General features: G+C 35.1%; 1 protein-coding gene across 1 annotated transcript; it reads left to right on the plus strand.

Annotated features, from left to right (window-relative positions):
* Nucleotides 1–1,035: 1,035 nt before the first annotated feature.
* On the plus strand, nucleotides 1,036–13,953 carry LOC110445725 (hillarin-like). The gene is made up of 9 exons (XM_021490503.1): nucleotides 1,036–1,134; nucleotides 4,313–4,426; nucleotides 5,295–5,512; nucleotides 7,321–7,529; nucleotides 9,864–10,792; nucleotides 11,281–11,446; nucleotides 11,605–11,885; nucleotides 12,927–13,121; nucleotides 13,894–13,953. The coding sequence occupies exons 1-9, from the start codon at nucleotides 1,036–1,038 to the stop codon at nucleotides 13,951–13,953; spliced, it is 2,271 nt and encodes a 756-aa protein (XP_021346178.1).
* The last annotated feature ends 4,546 nt before the right edge of the window (nucleotides 13,954–18,499 follow it).

Consider the following 18,499-nt stretch of genomic DNA (forward strand, 5'->3'; position numbering starts at 1 on the left):
TTTCTGTTCTGGATTAAATTAACATCGACATACTCGTTAGGAGAATGCACGTAGATATAATATTTGTATTATTTTAATAATATTTTTTTTTATTTTTTTATTTGTATTTGTTACTTACATATGTAATATAATAATCAAACATTTGGTTGGTTTGTTCGTTTTTGGGGTCAAACATCATTGCAAGGGTCATTTAAAAAACGGGTGCCTAGTAAACATCGCCGATCTTACACCCCATAAGGGGTGAGATAGGGGATCTCAATCCAAGGGGGGAAGGGATAATTAAGTTGCCAATCACGAGGCTTAAACTTAATTCTTTATGTTTGTGTATGGTGGTTTATGGTGATATGACAATTATGGTTGTTTTAGCAAATTATCTTTTACATATGAAATTGACGATGATGGGTCTACTTTATTTGTAATTCCATGGTGTTGATGAGAACAAAAAATAACCAATTTGAAACTATGGTTTAATGCCAAGTTAAGCGATCAGGCGGTTATCTTATCTCCTTTTCTAAAATGCATTTTGTGAGGATAACATTTGTGGTATAGACTGACGTGTCAAATTTAAATTTAAACGCTCAGCAGATATTGATGAGATTTATCGTCAGTGACCAGTATAATTCGACACTGAAAGGAAATAGGTCAAGTTTTAAGAGTGGTTGGTTACGTTTTTGCTTAGTCTAGATACAAAAATATCTTGCCGGTATGTATAACATTAGATAATATTGTAAGATCAACATTGTTATCTTCGCAATTTTGAGAGTCAATATATCTTCAACTGGACTATCCTCTTTTACTTGTTCAATGTAACTAGAAAAATGGAAAATCTCGTGAATTAATTAAACAGAATAAACATATTGTTCAACTAGCAATGTCTAAATATTTAGTCATCAATTGTCTAGTGTGTCTTATCATAAACATACGCTTCGATTTTCAGCTGTTTTGATTTTCACTTCAGTTAAAAACAGTTCGGAAGCCGAGTCAAAGGTGAATGCAGTGCCACCTCATCTGTGGATGACGACTGAGCTATAGAGAATGGGGTGTGGTTCAAGTAGCGGTACTAATGATGTTACCATTAACACCAAGAGCAAGAACAGCGGCAGGAACATCCTGGTGGAACCCCTGACTGACCCGGTACGTAACGAAAACACCTTTACGTTGTACAGTTGTCAGCGGACGGAAACATGTGTTAAACGACATCAAATAAGGAAAGGGTAATCTGGCCAGTATGATATTGTGTCAGTGAACATAAATTTATCGGGATCAAGGTGGACAGTGTGAGTTGGCTGACTATGACGGTGATACAATAGGAGATCTTAAATGTTTAATGTCCGTGATGTCAGGATTCATCATAATCAATGAGTGAAAGAGTACCATACCTACATAACTAGGAGTAAGTTTTCTAATTTACGTTACCCAAATTTCAGCAACATGTTTCCCATATCATATCGAAATCCGTCGCAACCACAATAATCGATTTATTAAATACAGACAATGGATAAAATAACGTATTTGAAGGGGAAAAGGCCTGTTACTACTCGCTAAGTTAGTATAGGGAAACGTAAAGAATGCACTAGCTCAATCATAGGTAATTTAAATATAACAAAGGTTTAATTATGAATTAATTATAATAAAATCTAAATTCGAGTTTGTACATAATTGAAGAAGATAAAGGTCATGGATACCTTTTAAAAATCAACACAGTAGGTGGAAACACTGTAAAACTAACACATTACATAGGCTATCACTCAAAATACTTTTCACAAACATTAATGATTATCATTCATGGAAATGTTATAGGTTTTAATAGACTTTTTTTAAATGTAAATTAACATTTTAAGTGAACGAGAGAAGGCAATACCATGATACCTCGAACAGAGCAATGAACTTTGATGTACGTAACCAACCCATGTACAGATAAAGATGTATCCGGTGTATATTTAAAAGTGTATAAACATTCACGGACTTCATCCTAAAATCTTTTCATTTTCTCATTTTATTGGGCTAACAAGATACTCGCTTGTTTTTTTCTCCCTAGTATGATACATGTAGTTATTGTGTGCAAACTGATATAACATTATACAGATGCGAGTCAAAAGTATTATGAAAAAATTGTAACAAAAACATTAATGTTTAGTTATTGTTAGTAGTTGTACATACAATGTTACAAATTGATACATCCCGTGTATTTGTAAGCTAGGTCCTGTAGATTTGGAGTAATGAATGATTAAAAGATCACGTAATCTTAAACAAAACAAACAAAGAACATCCAGGGTGCGGTTAATTATTTTTAAGGAACAATGAACACATTGTTTGGTCAATCAAGATTTAAGCAGTTGGTATGAAAACAAAGAAGAGTTATTATTCAATAAAAAAACATCTTTAAGTTCGGTAAATTAATAATGTAATATTTACAATTCGTTTAATAATCCTTCGATAAGCATACCAACCAAAATGTTGGCATTAACCAATTATATGAATAATTCTCTGCATGTAAGTGTTCTCTTACTGTTAAATTAATCGGAAACAAACTAAGACATGTTGTCGAATTATAATATGGCAGAAACCCCAGGAAATGTTTTCTGACGGAACTGGTAGTCATCGAAAACAAGACATTAATCACACAAAATTGGCTATATGTTTTGGCTAGATATTTAACTAGGCGAATTTTATCAACCTGGTCATAGACCTTATGATATAGGTCACTTTGCTGTCCACAGAATATTTGTTTGATGTTGAACCACCTCGTAACAGCAAATACAGTACATGTGCTTGTTTATTTCAAGTTGAAAAGAAGTTAACTTTCACTGTCCTGAATACTTCTATATGTTTTACTCGTGTTTCGGTATACGTCGTTAAATATGATGGCATTCAACGGGTAGGATAACCTAATATGTATTCATATATAGATAACTTATCTAATACTTTGTTGTACACACAATACACAGACTTGTGGAGGCCAATAGGACACTGTGCTACCGGGTATGTGTTTTACCTTATATAAAATATGTAACACATTATTGATTCCTTTTTATCGTGATTTATTGCATGAAGTGTATCAGTCGTCTAACAAGGCTGGAAATCGTCAATAACAATGGGTTTTAAACAAACAGCCACATAGTATGTGTTAGCACTTGACCCAAAATGTTAACCGTTAGTTTCTGACACATGAAGTGGTTCAATAAATTATTAGAAACCCGGCAGGAGAGTGTTTTTTGCATACTCCGAGTGATTTTTTTTGATATATTTTGATCAACTGGCGTTATCACAACGGTCTAGAATACAATGTATATGTTTCAAATTGAGAGAGAGAGAGAAATGAATAGAAACAAAAATCAAGAAATTACAATCGAAATAAAAAAATAATTGGGAAAGGTTTGGTTAATAATAAGGTATGTCTCACTAAGTGTAAAACATTATGGTACCTTTGCTTTAATTTTTTCAACGTTGTTGTGAAGGGTATTATATGTAACGTTTTTGTTAGTAATTAATGTTAAAGATTTGGTTTTATTATGTTTTACGTCCTGTTAACATCTAAGGTAATATAAGGACTTATATTTATGTGTTGTGTATGCAAGCATGTGTGTTTGTGTGCCGGAGACAGGGTATGTTGGTGTATTTGCCTCCTTGTGATAGCACGGATATGATGCCGACTTTATAGTGCTATTTCACTGAAATACCATGACGAAGGCACCAAGCACAGTATTTCGCCCGGTCACATTATACTTACAACGGGTGAGCCAGTTGTTGCCTTTACCTATTGCTGAACGTTAAGCAGGGAAATAACATCTACCATTTTAAAGATTTGGATATGTCCCGGTCTGTGAACAGAACCCATTGTCTTCCTCACCTGGGCAAACGCTCAACATTAATGCCAAATTTAAGGTGTTGCCAAGCAAGGCGCTAAGAAATCAAAGGTAGTTAGAATAAGAGAGAAATATCAATATCCCAAATATTGCAAAAGGTGCAGCAGATTAAGTTTGGTCGTTTTTGTGTCCCAAAGTAGAAAGCACAACATCAAATCCCAAATTATGCAAGGGATTCCCTCATTAGTCGCCTCTTACGATACATGCAGTGGGTAACAGCAGGTATATTCTGTTATCGATCCCCGACCTGCAGGGGTTTTTATGTTTAAGAAGAAACCCTCAAAGCTACACACCTCATTTGTTTTATATACTACATCGAACAAGTTCAATGTGCCGATTAAAGCGAATTTTACTGATTTGTTTTCATAGTATATTATAATATTACGTTTACACTTTCTTCTTTTAATTCTTCTCAATTTATCATGGTATGTTATTTAATATTTCAGGCCGATTTCCCTTATATTCCTGAGGGGTATCCGCCTCCAAAACCATCGCGGACAAAAAAGGCTACCCTTTTTGACGAATCCAAGTACACCAACATTGAAAAGCGAGCGATAGATGTAAGTGATTTATTACTTACTGCACATACGTGCACATGAATAAATCTTATCCAACTTTTCGTATCAGCGACGTCCCCATAGAAACATTGACAGGACCGTTTTCAGAATGATGCCACGGGATACGGTTTCATGCTACCCTGCCAATGATTCATGTTTACTAAATTTCAAAAAGTTCATTTTTTTTTTATAAATCTCTTAAATCATACACACCAAAAGCGGTTTACCACTTTCAGTCCTTTCAAATATTCCCCCAAATCACTGGGAAAATATGCAATTTATATAATTTATCACCGAAACAAGGAAATGGAATTGAGCATATACTTTAAAGTTTGGGCATGACGGTTTCGGAAATGCAGACAAAGGTTATATATTTCAATTAGACTGCACTTTAAATAGGCGTCACGCATTTTGCGGACACCGTCATCATAGGTTCTGTCCTGTCACAAAGACGTAAAACCCCAATCGATAAATCACAGGCCCCTTTAGGTTTATTTTCAAAAGACGTCGTTACTATTGCAGTGTGATGACATGTATTTAAGACATCATGATGTCATTTTTTACTAAACCTGAAGAGCCATGTGAAGGGAGAAAGCTGCTCAATCATTCATGACTTCACATGAACATTTATTCTTTTTAACAAACATTTTTTATGTATATCATATTTAGCTATCTCTTTAATAAATATGTTTATTAAATATACATCAATGCGAATGCACAAAACACTAACATATTTCTTCAAAAAGACAAACGGATAAAAAAAAATGGAAGTTATTATCTTATAGACATCAATCATTTGATTGATAAATGTTGACCTTCGTCATTGTACTTCATTGATTAATGCGTTCCGTATCTCATCAATGAATTGAAGGCGCCTGAAGCAGCTGGCAACAGTTATACGGAATTATTTGAGCATCTATTCAATGGGCTGAATAAAAACCTTGAGAAAGTTAGGGCTATATTCTGTTGGATCGGACACAAAAACCAGACACCATGCAAAGGTGGACCAGACGATTCTCCAAATGCAATTCTACAGCAAGTCCAGAATGCGAACATGTCGTTTGCATACATGTTCGCAAGATTATGCAGGTATTTCTTACATTATATTCCCCTATTACATGTACAGCCCTAGGGAAAAGAGGGTCTTTCCAAACGTAATATAAAACACCAATGTTCTATCTTAGTGTCACAATGCTGTACTATATTTCTATTAAGTTCCAACAAGCTCCTTGGAAAATGGTATAGCCTTTCTAAATGTCAACCCTCAGATAATCATATTCAAAGACTCAAACTTATATATGGACTTGCATTAAAGCGAATTTGTACACTAACTATTGAAATTGTACATAGCGACGTTTGATTAGTCTATAAGAAGGCTTTAAGGCTGATGTCTTCATGAAAGTCGTTCACCGGATTTATAACATATCATTCTTTTTGCTACCCAAATGATTCCTACGAAATTACATATTATCTAAAAATGATTTATATATTGATGTAGATGTTGCTATGTGAAGTCCTTAAATCACAGTAAAATTCCCTGATAATGTATTTTGGCAGATTTAAATCAGAAAACAAAGATGACGTAACCTAGAACGATTAATGAACTGTAAATGATGTGTCATTTCATAACACTCTGTGATGTTGCAAATGCGATAGACATGTTATCAACTTTGTAAATAAAAGGTGTTATAGTGTTATTTTTTTCTAGTTTTTATATACTGTGTAACAACAATAAATGTTTGGAAGGAACAATGTATGGGAAGCTCATGTATTCATTACAGTTACATGGCAACATGTGTACTCAGACAATTTACCATGACGTTTGTGCACTCCATTAGCCACAATCATCGTCTACATGAAGCCCCGCATGTCCTAGGCATATACAATAACTTCAGATAGTATAGCGTCTCGCAGCATTCAGCTGTGTTACAAACGAGATAAACATTGTACAAGTCCACTGAACGATTTTTAGCAAGACCTCAGCCTTAATACCATATTACTGATTATGTTAACCTCGTTATGCACCATTCTCTTAGCTTTGTTCAATACCTTTAAATTAAAAATAGGACTTCCGACTTTTAATAAGTGTCTTTAGATATGACTTATCAGGGGGTTGGTATTTTGGATGACCATACAACTTTTCCAGGGGCTTCAGAAACCTTAACTCTCCGGAAGCAAAATGTTGTTCCGCAACGATAGATTGTTACTCATATTTATCTATGTGATATTCTCTAATTGTTATATACTTTTTGTAACATAATGCTGTTATTTTTTTTTCCTTTTCTATTTTACTTAATGATCATACAACCCTTTTTCCAAAACATTCACTGAACGGTCAATAGTTTTACCCGTGGAAGGTTTGTTTTGTCATCCCTACGGTATATTTTCTCTGTCACCCGTATGGTATGACAGATTGCGCGCGAAATGGAACGCGGAATACAATGAAGTCATGGGAACAATAAAATATATGCCGTCATTATCAGATTTTAACACGGGAGGTCGTGTGTAAAATCACATATAACCATTGCTTTCATATATATGATTGACAGGATGGGAAAAATAAATTAATCTCCTACAATGATTGCATACCATCGAAATAGCAACCCTCGGTGTGGGATTCTTTAATGTTTAACCCTTGGCTTGAAGTAGGCCTCGAGCTATACAATACATAACATTACCACTTCGTTTGACATTTCTCACGATAGGGGAAAGATCTATGTGTTATATGAGCTTATTGTCACACGTGTTGTTCTCGGTATTCTTCGATAATAATTGTGTTTATTCTATATTTTCGAAGCTTAAGGAAGCGCATTATCATTAATATTATTACGTTATTGTTATTGATTTATAGTTCCATACTTATATTTATGCTGATTATTGTTGGTTTTCGAAATTAGGGAAGCAAATATCCCCTGTGTGATTATCAGGGGAGTAGCGAAGAGTGCTCGGTACGAAGTAGGGGATGACGAGGCCAAAGTTAGTGAACTAAACAATCGGTGGAATGGAGTGTTTGTGGCAGGCGAGTGGAGAATTGTTTTCCCACAATGGGCATTCTCGGCTCTCGCTGGACATAGCACTGGCAAATTTACCCTCGTAGAAGCAGAAGGTAAGGCCCACTGAATTCTTTCTACTGCTAAAACGAATTTGCATTTCCCTGTAAACACTCGATTTTGATGACAACTGGTCGTGTAAAATAATAAGTCGAGGAAATAGGTAGTCTACATTAAATCAACATACGATATGTGATAAGTTAATAAAGAAGGAATATAAAACTAATGTTAATTTCAAGACACTGACGGATTCGGAGGAAGACTATGCCTGACAATGGGGACAACGAAAGCATTCTGAATTACATTCACTTTCTTAGTGCGTCGCATCTATCAGGTCCATCGTTTTAAAAGGAATCAGATGCTTAAAAATTAAAGTAAAGGAAAATTAAACACTGTTTTCTTGATCCGGTGTACAAATCACACTCAACAATATGCCTTTTAGGTGTGCCATGCTTGTGTCTGTAGACGAAGCATCTAATAACTTATAAAAAAAACGTTTTAGCGCTGGCTCTTCTTGTTACTCCCCCACACATTTATCAGAACTTCTCGCTTCCATTATCAGTACCATTGTATCAGGGTCACGGTCATGTTGTGACGCTCTATATGCAAAAAGTGGAATTAATGTTTACATTTCGTAGTTGATTCGCTATTCAAGAGCTTGCTTAGAATAATATGATAAATGTCGACTGCTGACGGACAAACTGTCAACCAGGGGAGGGTTTCCAAGATGCAGTTTGATGAAGACAAGTTTTATGCTCGCCAACATGGTTTCATAGGAAAACATGTTTTTTCCTTGCATGAGTTAAAAGTCCATGTTTTTGATAATGATAAAAAGTGTGCCATGTTTTAAAGTCACTACCAGAGTTTCGATAGGACGACGTGACCTATATTTACAAAGCAGAAGGCGCTTACCCTCCTGTAACACCAGGTCTTACACGTTTTCAATGGTCTTCATGTAAATAGTTTTTTCATATTCTTCCCAAGTGCTATTGATTTAGAGTTCGAATAATTTTGTTGTTGACACTTGACACACGAGTGAAAAGGTAGTCGTATACGAATTGCTACTTCAAATGACTTTTAATGAAACGCGCTTCAGTTACGAGTTTAAAAAATATCATTTGGAAATGAACGAATTTAAGAGCTTTTTGAGTTGAACAAATAAACATATTTTAGAATATTCACATTTGATAACTATGAAGGAATCATGGTGTCATCATGTAACTTGATTTTAAGCAAACAAATGTAAATAAATGAAAACTCGTTTTCAGACTTGATACCACCTGTGGCGCATACTCCTTTCATTTCTGTTCTATTAAACGGATTTTGAGTTTTGAAACACATACTGTGGTAGAACGTTTAGTTATTTCAGACGTTTTGTATTGGTGATCAATTATTCTGGCTAACAAATTCTTAGTAACCTCTTGATATTGAAGTGTATGTGAAAATGTGCCACACGAAGTCAAATATACACAACGCAGAATGCAGAGGTTACGGATCGCAAAACAATATACGATGTGCGGTGAGCGCAGATTGCCTACATGGTGTCTTTATTGTGAAAACACTGTGTTCGAACATCGAAAGCTTTGCAATAGCTATCCTGTTAGGTATAAGTTAGGAACAATATTCGAATGGATTACGAAAGAAATTTATTTCTGAACAGCTATATTTCCTGATCTCGTATGTCAACCACTTTCATTTGATTTTTATTAATCTATATTTTATTTTATTTTAATTTTTGTTCTTTTTGATTGCTTGTTTGAAACGAATTTCATCAATTTACGGATAAAACATCTTTCAAACAAGGTATTGTACAAGTATACCGATAAACTTGGTCGCCTTCCTTGAGTTGTTTAATCAAACCATTCTCGTAGAAAGATAAACGTTTCACCTGTACACAGGCCGAACAATTTGAAGAAGCTAGCAAGGTCAGAACGGAACCATTTATAAGACCTATGACGACTGAGTACTTTTTGATAACTTGTGTAACCTCACACGCCGAGTTGTGCAAATGGCGTATGTGACACATAGAAGGAGAAACCACAGGCTGAATATATGCTAGAGAAGGTTTTCAAAGCGCAAAACTAATTGCGTCAGAACACTGGGCACGCAAAAATATTACAATGTCGAGTTTTGTTTTAATGATGAGTGACAAATCACCGATCAGCCCTTTTTTCAGCGATCAACAAGAACCTTCCAATTCCTTTTGGTTCCGTTATATTTAAGAACAAATCGTCAGTGCGAAAATTAGTGTACAACGGGGCCAAAATTGTTTAAATGCAGTATTATGCGCACAAGATGCGCACGATTTTTGATGCCTTAAGCGGTCAAACAATTATAGGTGATTTACTGATTTCTTTATTAAGCACAAATTATTGTTGCCCTATTTGCAGGAAATGCAGCTCGGGAGAAGCAGACGAAATCAACGGGTGTGAGTATTGTTCAGTTGAATGAGTATTACTTCCTGCCTGACCCTGAAGATTTTGTGCATGAAGCTATGGCTACAGAACCAAAATGGCAGTTTATTGCAAAGCAGTTTAACATGAAAAAGTTTTGTAGTGTTCCGCTCCTTCAGGAAAGCTACTTTGACCATAACGTTGAAATAACCTACGGATTTAACTCGCGTTTATACTCTGAATACGGCGTGGTGACAGTTGGATTCAAAGCAAGAAATGAAAAATGGGAAAGCTTTTTGACGTACGAACTGTATTTTAATGACGAAGAATCCGATTCAGTCTTGCCGACAGATTTGCAGCTGGACAGGTATGTTGTGATGGAGAGGAATTTCGAAAAATGGACATTTAGTATTAGATGCCCTGTCACCGGAGTGTACAAATTATGCATTTATTCTGAGTCCAGTGCAACAAAAACATTGCTTTGTGAATTCAAAATGTTCTGCGACGAAGTGACGGTAGGTGGCACCAAAGCTCTTCCGTTGAATGTTGGTCCAATTGGCTGGGGTCCAAGTAATGAAATGGTTAAGGCGGGGCTAACAACACCATCACAAAGTAAAGGAATCGTCAAGGCCACGGCCAAAAAAGAAGTAAATTTCAGTTTCACTTGTTCGAGAACTGTTGCTATAAGGACAGTTCTTGTTCATAACGAAACATCTACAGAGGAACTTCAGTCATATGTGTCTCATAAGCGTGACAAAAAATCCAACAAGTTGAATGTGGCAGTGTGTGTGCCTGATGAAGGAGAGTATGCACTGCAGATCCACACCAAAGACAAAAACACGAACAAAGAACTGAACGCATGCAACTACATTATCTCTACTGAACCGACACCACAACAAAAGAAAAAGAAAAAAAAGAAACGGGAGGTAGGTGACATGCTTTTACATGTTGATTAATGAATATCCTTGGTTTAGCGTGAGGGCTATCAGTAAGTAACACATAACAGCATTATTAAATAATATAGTCAAAGTCTACTTCATATTCCAGATAGATTAAAGACTTTATCAAAATTTCAATTGTCATTCCATTAGTGTTTCATGGATGACTTAGCAACGTTCTAACATAGAATATATCTAATGAAAATATGTTGAATATACATGTTAGTGTTTGGAAAAAGACAGCAGACCTCTAGGTATCCCCCCTTTTTGTATAAGATTTAACAAAATCTTATATCATTTGTTAACAAAGATATCGCCCTTATGAGCTCTTCGAGAAGATCAAAGTTAGATAACTATGGAGTCAGTGACACTTGATAAACAGCATAGGTTACTTGAGCACTCATTTACGACATATTAGTATACCTTTTACCGCCTATTTTCCATTTTCACGCATTCGCTATCGCTATCGCTTTCAGAACGTGACCGAAAGGAAGGCAAGAGATGATTTGAAAATGACATCGACTGGAAACGATTTGGAAATATTGACAATATCCATAGCTAAGTTCCAGACGATGGGTTTAGAAGATAAGGGTGATTTAGAAGATGCTCTGAAGAGACAAAACGTTCTTAAATTGGAGAAAGGTACCTTTCTATTCTTTAAAAGATAAAGATAACTATTTAAAATGTGTGCTTTCTTACTTCTGTATTTGTAGATTTAATGTGTTCTTCGCCTTGATGTCGCAGATTTTATAGCATTTTGTAGATTATGTAGTAGTATATATGTTTTTGTTATCGCAAAGGTCTAAACGAAGCCATTATGAGGCGTCATATTGACATTCTGGATACTGCCATTGACAAGGCAGAGAAGTCAGAATTCAAGTCTCAGCTCGCACCAAAGATCGGAGAGGCGGATCAGGTGAGGCAGGAGCTGATCAAACTGAACAGATTTGCACACGACATACTGGCTATGCGACAACCAACGGTATCTGAGCTCCATAGCTACAAGATACCAAAACCCCCTGTAAAGGACGTGATGGTGGCAACCTTCACTCTACTTGGAGAATCAAAAGATAACTTAGAGGTAACTGTATGGAACAGGAATAATATTAATTCAAACACAAAGGTTTATGTGATATCAAGACATATCATATTTTACAACTAACCTCATTTCTGAGAAACGTAAAATCTGTTTTTGGCCTTTGTAAAATAAAAATAAAAATTAAAAAAATCTTTCTCTGAATTTTCTCATCTAATTTTATAGTTTCTCTGTAATCGTTGCTGTAGTTTTGCAAAGACTTTGATTCACCTATTTGTCCTGAATATTGACGATAGATAGATATTTATTTATTTTTCTTCTCATTTTGTTGCATTGTGTGTTAGTTGAGTGTATGAAATCCTTGCATAAAAACTGCAGGTTCGGTGAAAGAATGCGCTTGCTGTACCCCATCCCCATTGAATGACCTAAGAGGCGATTAATGGGGTGCCCCTGAAGAGTTACTGGTTTTCTTCCTTGTCTTCTGTTAAGGGTATATTGAAGAGAACAAATTGATCTACTAACCCAATAGTAACATCTTTACATTTTCTTCCTCTCCCTTAAAATTTTTGATCCTTAGTATCTTGCTTAGCAATACCGTTCTTTTGGCCGTATTGTTGAACGTTCGTCCAAGTGTGGTAGGAAATGGGTTCCTTCCCTAGGCCGGGACATTCCAAAGTTCTTAAAAGTTGTAGTTGTTATTCCATGCTTAACGTTCAGCATTTATAGTAATTTCACAAATGGGTATCCCGGCATGGTATTTTAGTGAGGTAACACTCTAAATTCGGAAGCAGATCCGCGCTAGCATAAGGAGGCAAATATTACAACATACCGCCTCTGTCAAACATACACTCATGCTCGTGTACATTTCACACACGGAGGCACGTCCTTAAATGACCTTAGATGTTAATAGGACGTAAACAGAATAAATTATAACCAAATCAAGAAAGAAAATCAAAAGATAATTTTGTCGAAATCCAAAATATGTTTTAGAAAAAGTGTAAAACAATAATCCAATTCCGTAAAAAAATCGTTGTTTTCATCTTTGCTAAATTTTAAACTAGTCTAAGGTAATTATCATGTTGATAGGTTTGGCAGGACATTAAGACCTTATTGAGGAGGGTAGGACCTAATTCCTTAATGCGTCGTGTCCGGCAGTTTCCTGAAAAACAAGCCCATAATGTGGATGAGAGTACCGCGAAGGAAGTCCAGAACATGATCCGGGTATATGAAGAGGACACAGTCCGGCTTTGTAGTCCTGCTGCTGGAACATTCTACGTCTGGGTGAGAATATGTTTTGGTATCAACTGCTAGCTTACAGCACGCCAATAAATTAACAAACATATGAATAACGATAGTTGTATAAAGTTCTCAGTCGTTGATGAACCAGTATGTAAATATTAAAATAGACTTTAAGCAATTTATAATGAGAAATCAAAGGACCACGATATACACATAGCATTAGAGGAGGCACGGTAGTCTAGTAGTAGGACGTCGGGCTCGTGACCGAAGGGTTGCGGGTTCGAGTCACGGCACGGCACTGTGTTGTATCTTTAAGCAAGGCACTTTACTACGCTTGTTCCAGTCTACTATAATGCCCTATAACCACGGATAATAATTTGTGAACCGCTTTGAGACGACACGACCTACAAACAAGGTTGTGATAAAGTGGTATATACGAAACTCGAATTATTATTATTATTATTAGGATATTAAACTTGAACACATTTTGTGTACAGAACGGAAATACACAAACATTTTACATACATATGTATAAAGATATGTAATTAAACTATAATTAAACGGCACTATGATATCATATTTGTCCATATCTATATATAGAATACATATTATTACACGGTGTATTAGAAAACTAACGTATAAGCATTAACCGAACGTGTTAATATGACATCTAACCGCTAATTGTGTAACAGGTCAAACACTTATTCTAAACGAAAATCAGGACAACAAAGCCAGTCATGCAACAAACAATTCGTGATATTTCAAATAATGAACAGTACGATAATGAACTTATAATTCCATGTGACTGTTACAGGTTAACAACATTGTGACAGATATCATCGAGAACGGTAATACAAGGAATAAGGGTACATAGACATTGTAGCCATTACAGGAAAAAAGATTGGCGTCGATAGTTGGTTCTCGGAACATCACTGCACGTTACGACATGAAGAGTGTTTTCAAAACTCCACTACTGTCTAATCTCGTCGAGTCGAGGGAATCGTTGTTTACAAATACTGAAAAGTCATTTTCCTAGTTCGCTATGCCTGAAGCTGTCATAAGCTTATCTTCACTTATCGTGGACTTGGTTGGTTTGGTGTTTGAATAGCTATGGTAATTTAAAGACGTGCCAGGTTATTGTGGTGGAGGAAAACCGGAGTACCCGGAGAAAAATGTTCCGACCTGCGACCAGTACCTTGCGAATGTCCAACTTAGGCCTAGAGCCCGCGACCAGTGGTGGTGGTGGTGGGGGCTAGTGATAATTCCATTCAAAATATATTTTCTTTATTACATTATAAATCGGATTGGCAACATGTCATAGATGTCAGACACCAGAACCACTCAGCCCCCGTACACAGACATTAGTTTACATTTTTATCAGATTAATTTGTTTTTATCCGAATGACTCAAATATGAGGTGTTGATTGTGAAATTCCGTAAAATGTCCTTTGAAAACAAAATGTACGATATCAAACCGAAATTTATTCTATATGTTAAGTGTTAAATTGTAAAAAATCAAAACGTAACGCAGCCATGATAATGAGTGTTACATTAGGACTGTCTCACGTGTGATGTGTATTGGCAGTAGTAACGTGGTAAGGCTATAGCTTATTTTAATTACAATTTATTTGATTTTATTTTTAAAAAGACGTTGGTTTTTTTTTCAAGATTTAAAAGAATGACAAAGCGGATCCCAATACAAGCAGTATTCTGCTGATGGAAATCTGCGGCATGACTCTGATAACACTTTAGTCCAAATGTTATGTTTTACATTTACTTGTATTTATACAATTGGTGATAAACTACGTAATGCCAAAACAGCATGTACATTCTAGTTATTTATATTATACTTTATTTACATATATTTGTTCTCGCTTTTTTAACTTATATTGTACACTATTAGTGTAATATTTATGTATATTTTTATTATTCATTTGTAATTAATACATGAACTGGAACTATGTTATGTATATCTATATCGATTGGAATTGTACTTTCAATTTGTATTCTAATGTATATTGTATGTCATTTATATTCTAATGTTTATATTATTGTTGCTTTAAATAATATATTTCCCTGTCTATTAATGACAACAATTGCAAATTGAAATATAGCTGTTTTTGATTTTGGCGAATGTTAATCTTCGCGAATGTGTAGCTTGTAGCACAATCTTGAAAATATGTACTCGTAATATCAAAATGATACGAAGAATTGAATACACTCTCTATTTATATCTAACATTTACACCTGCGTTAGAGTCACTATTGCTATTCATGTGAAATCTTAGATCTTATATATATATATATCTTTGAACACTAACATTCGTTTTTATCTTCATTAAAGCATTTTGCATGTATTTAAGTCCCCAACAAGGGACAGTGATGCCAAATGTTTTGTATCACTTGCACACCTACGTTCAGCTCTGATTGGAGGAGCTACGACATGTAAGGAATCTGTTACAGACCCCATTCTATCGACAAAAAAGGGTCGCGTACGTATTCCCAATTAGCAGGTTTTTGAATCTCTTATAGACTAATCCGAAAAATAGAATAAGTCTGCTACAAATTTACAAGTCTCATTGGAGAGGAGACTTCACGTGAGGAGTATGAAACAATCTTACAGACTACATTGTGGGAATAACAATAAGTGTTAGAAACTAAAATGGATTATTCCATCATTTGATTTAGAATATTTCAAATGTGACATACGTCATCATTGATATACCTCACATTACATTACACCTTNCCCCCCCCCCCCCCCCCCCCCGGACTTATACCATGTCAATCTCTTCTACGACCCAAATGAATACTAAGAAATGACCTTATTTTAAGTTTCGTTTTGTAGATTTTAATTGGATGCATATAGCGGTTGTTACTTTTACCAATGCTAATAACAAATGCACATTTGTTTTTATTTAAGTATTTCGATCTATGTAAAAATAATTTCAGCCTCTTTGTATTACATTGCTCCCTATACGAGTTACCATATACCAATGAGTATTGCCGGGTGCGCACTAGCCTTTCACTAAAACGGCCTGGGTGCAACTCCCCTTTCGTCGTGAAATGTTTATTGATGATCCTAGCCTTCTGCCAAATTCCAGAAAGGAAATGTGTTTTTGAAATAGATGCAAGCAGAGTTCATTGTACCGATCATATCATGTAAAACCTACTACTGCCACGTTTTAAGTTAGATACACGTATCTGGATGTACACATCTACATGTACCAATCCACACGTAAACCCTTATAAACTTACTCACCTAAACGTACCCTCCTTAACGCATTCCCGGAAAAAGTACCTAGCTACAAATACCCGAATAACCATACACTCCTTACAATTACCCCTAGAGGTACTCATCTAACGTACTCACTTTATTGTACTGATGTAGGTGTATCCCTTAAATTACCACGTTCCCATAAAAACTATCAACCTACATGTAAAGTATAAACACTTAGATGTTATAGATACAATAATTAACATACCCACGCATGCATATCGTTTTCAATATCCCTCCTAACCTCACGTATCAAGATGAATAAAACGACCAACACGTACCCATGAACACTTACTGCTTTGTTAAACTCATATTTACGTGTCTTGTAACACAGCCTCGCCAGTGTCGTTATATTCATATCAGTGATAAATGTCGAATTCTGAAAGACAAGCTTACTACACAGGGTTTAGTGACATGCTTATTAATGAAGACCAAGGGAAAGATCTATGGAAATCTATTTCTTTGTGCGATATGGATATCGGCTTTTTTTGTTAACCTCATTAGCACGCCTTGTGTTTTTTTTGGCAATGTTCCATATTCGTTCTGAGGACGCGATATTAACTGGATTCGACCTAGCCGCTTACCCTTCCGGACCACCTCGTCCTTATTCTATTGTGCTTTTCCGAGGTCTCCGAAAAGTATTTTAAATTTGGTTTATTTTTATCCAGGAGGTAGTCATCAAATTTCATTTAGAAAAAGATTTGTTGGCGATTATATATTTCCTTGTTTACTTTTCCATTATTTTGTAAAATTAAACAAAAATGCAAACAGAGACAATTAGCCTTATTGATGTTTTTTTTATTCATTTTTTATCTTTATTTTACTGATAGTCTGTACGTATAAAGACGGAGGTGAGGCAGTTTTCTTACGTAATGATGTCACAATTTAAAAAAAGGCTTACAGCACGAGATATATTTTATCTAATAAATTTACATATAAAGAGATCAGTCTTTGATCTGATATATTAACACATAAAGAGATCAGTCCTTGATTTATATAAAATATCACATCAGATGATTATAATGACTTAACACTTTTTTCTAAATTTTAAGTTACTCTACTACCCATGTGTACGAAAACTGACTAAAATTGTTTAGCTACCGTTCCCCAAAAGTACGTTTGTACACAAATCAATTGGTGTAGTAGACATGGAGGAATGTAGTTTACCCCTCGTTTTACAAACGATAAATTCCTGTTTAAATGTGATGTATTTGTAATTACATGTTAATGTATATATTCGGTCAAGGCCAGGCTCTGCTAAGGAATGTACCGGTACATATCTTAGGTAAAAGTATTCATACACATATAACATTTAACAGTGGGATCCTTGTGCACTGTTTTGATTACAAAAAAAGGAGTTTGTGTGTGACCAGTGTTTAAAGGAAAATGTGAACATATAAAAAATAAAACGAGCTGTTTATAAAAGCAGATCAATACAACTTTGTAAATCGGTAAATTTATAGTACAGATCAATACAACTTTGTAAAACAGTAAGTTTGTAGCACAGATTAATACAACTTTGTAAATCGGTAAATTTGTAGTACAGATCAATACAACTTTGTAAATCGGTAAATTTATAGTACAGATCAATACAACTTTGTAAAACAGTAAGTTTGTAGCACAGATTAATACAACTCTGTAAATCGGTAAATTTGTAGTACAGATCAATACAACTTTGTAAATCAGTAAGTTTGTAGCACATATCAATGCAACTTAGTACAACAGTAAGTTTGTAGCACAGATCAATACAACTTTGTAAATCAGTAAGTTTGTAGTACATATAAGAACGTGGTCTTTTTGTACGTCTTTATTAAGATCAACAATGAACACAGTCTGAACATTTACCAAACGATGTGTTGTTCCGATGATAAACATAATTAACATTGGAAACGAGACAAAAGAATAATTGACACAGTGCATTAATGAACAATAAGTAAATGTAGTCAATGTAGTAACATAATAACTGAGTATCAATGATTACTTACAAATACTATGCCTTAAACAGGCTAATGTAAGAGTTTCCTCAAATGACTCCATTTGTATTACAAATGGCGAGTTTCCATCCAAGGGGAGTAACTCTGAAATGCCTCGATTATAAAGGGAAGTAACTATGTAATTATCATTGTCAATAAACAATTATCATGTAT

The sequence above is a fragment of the Mizuhopecten yessoensis genome, unplaced genomic scaffold (assembly GCF_002113885.1).
Source record: "Mizuhopecten yessoensis strain PY_sf001 unplaced genomic scaffold, ASM211388v2 scaffold2329, whole genome shotgun sequence".
NCBI classification, from domain to species: domain Eukaryota; kingdom Metazoa; phylum Mollusca; class Bivalvia; order Pectinida; family Pectinidae; genus Mizuhopecten; species Mizuhopecten yessoensis.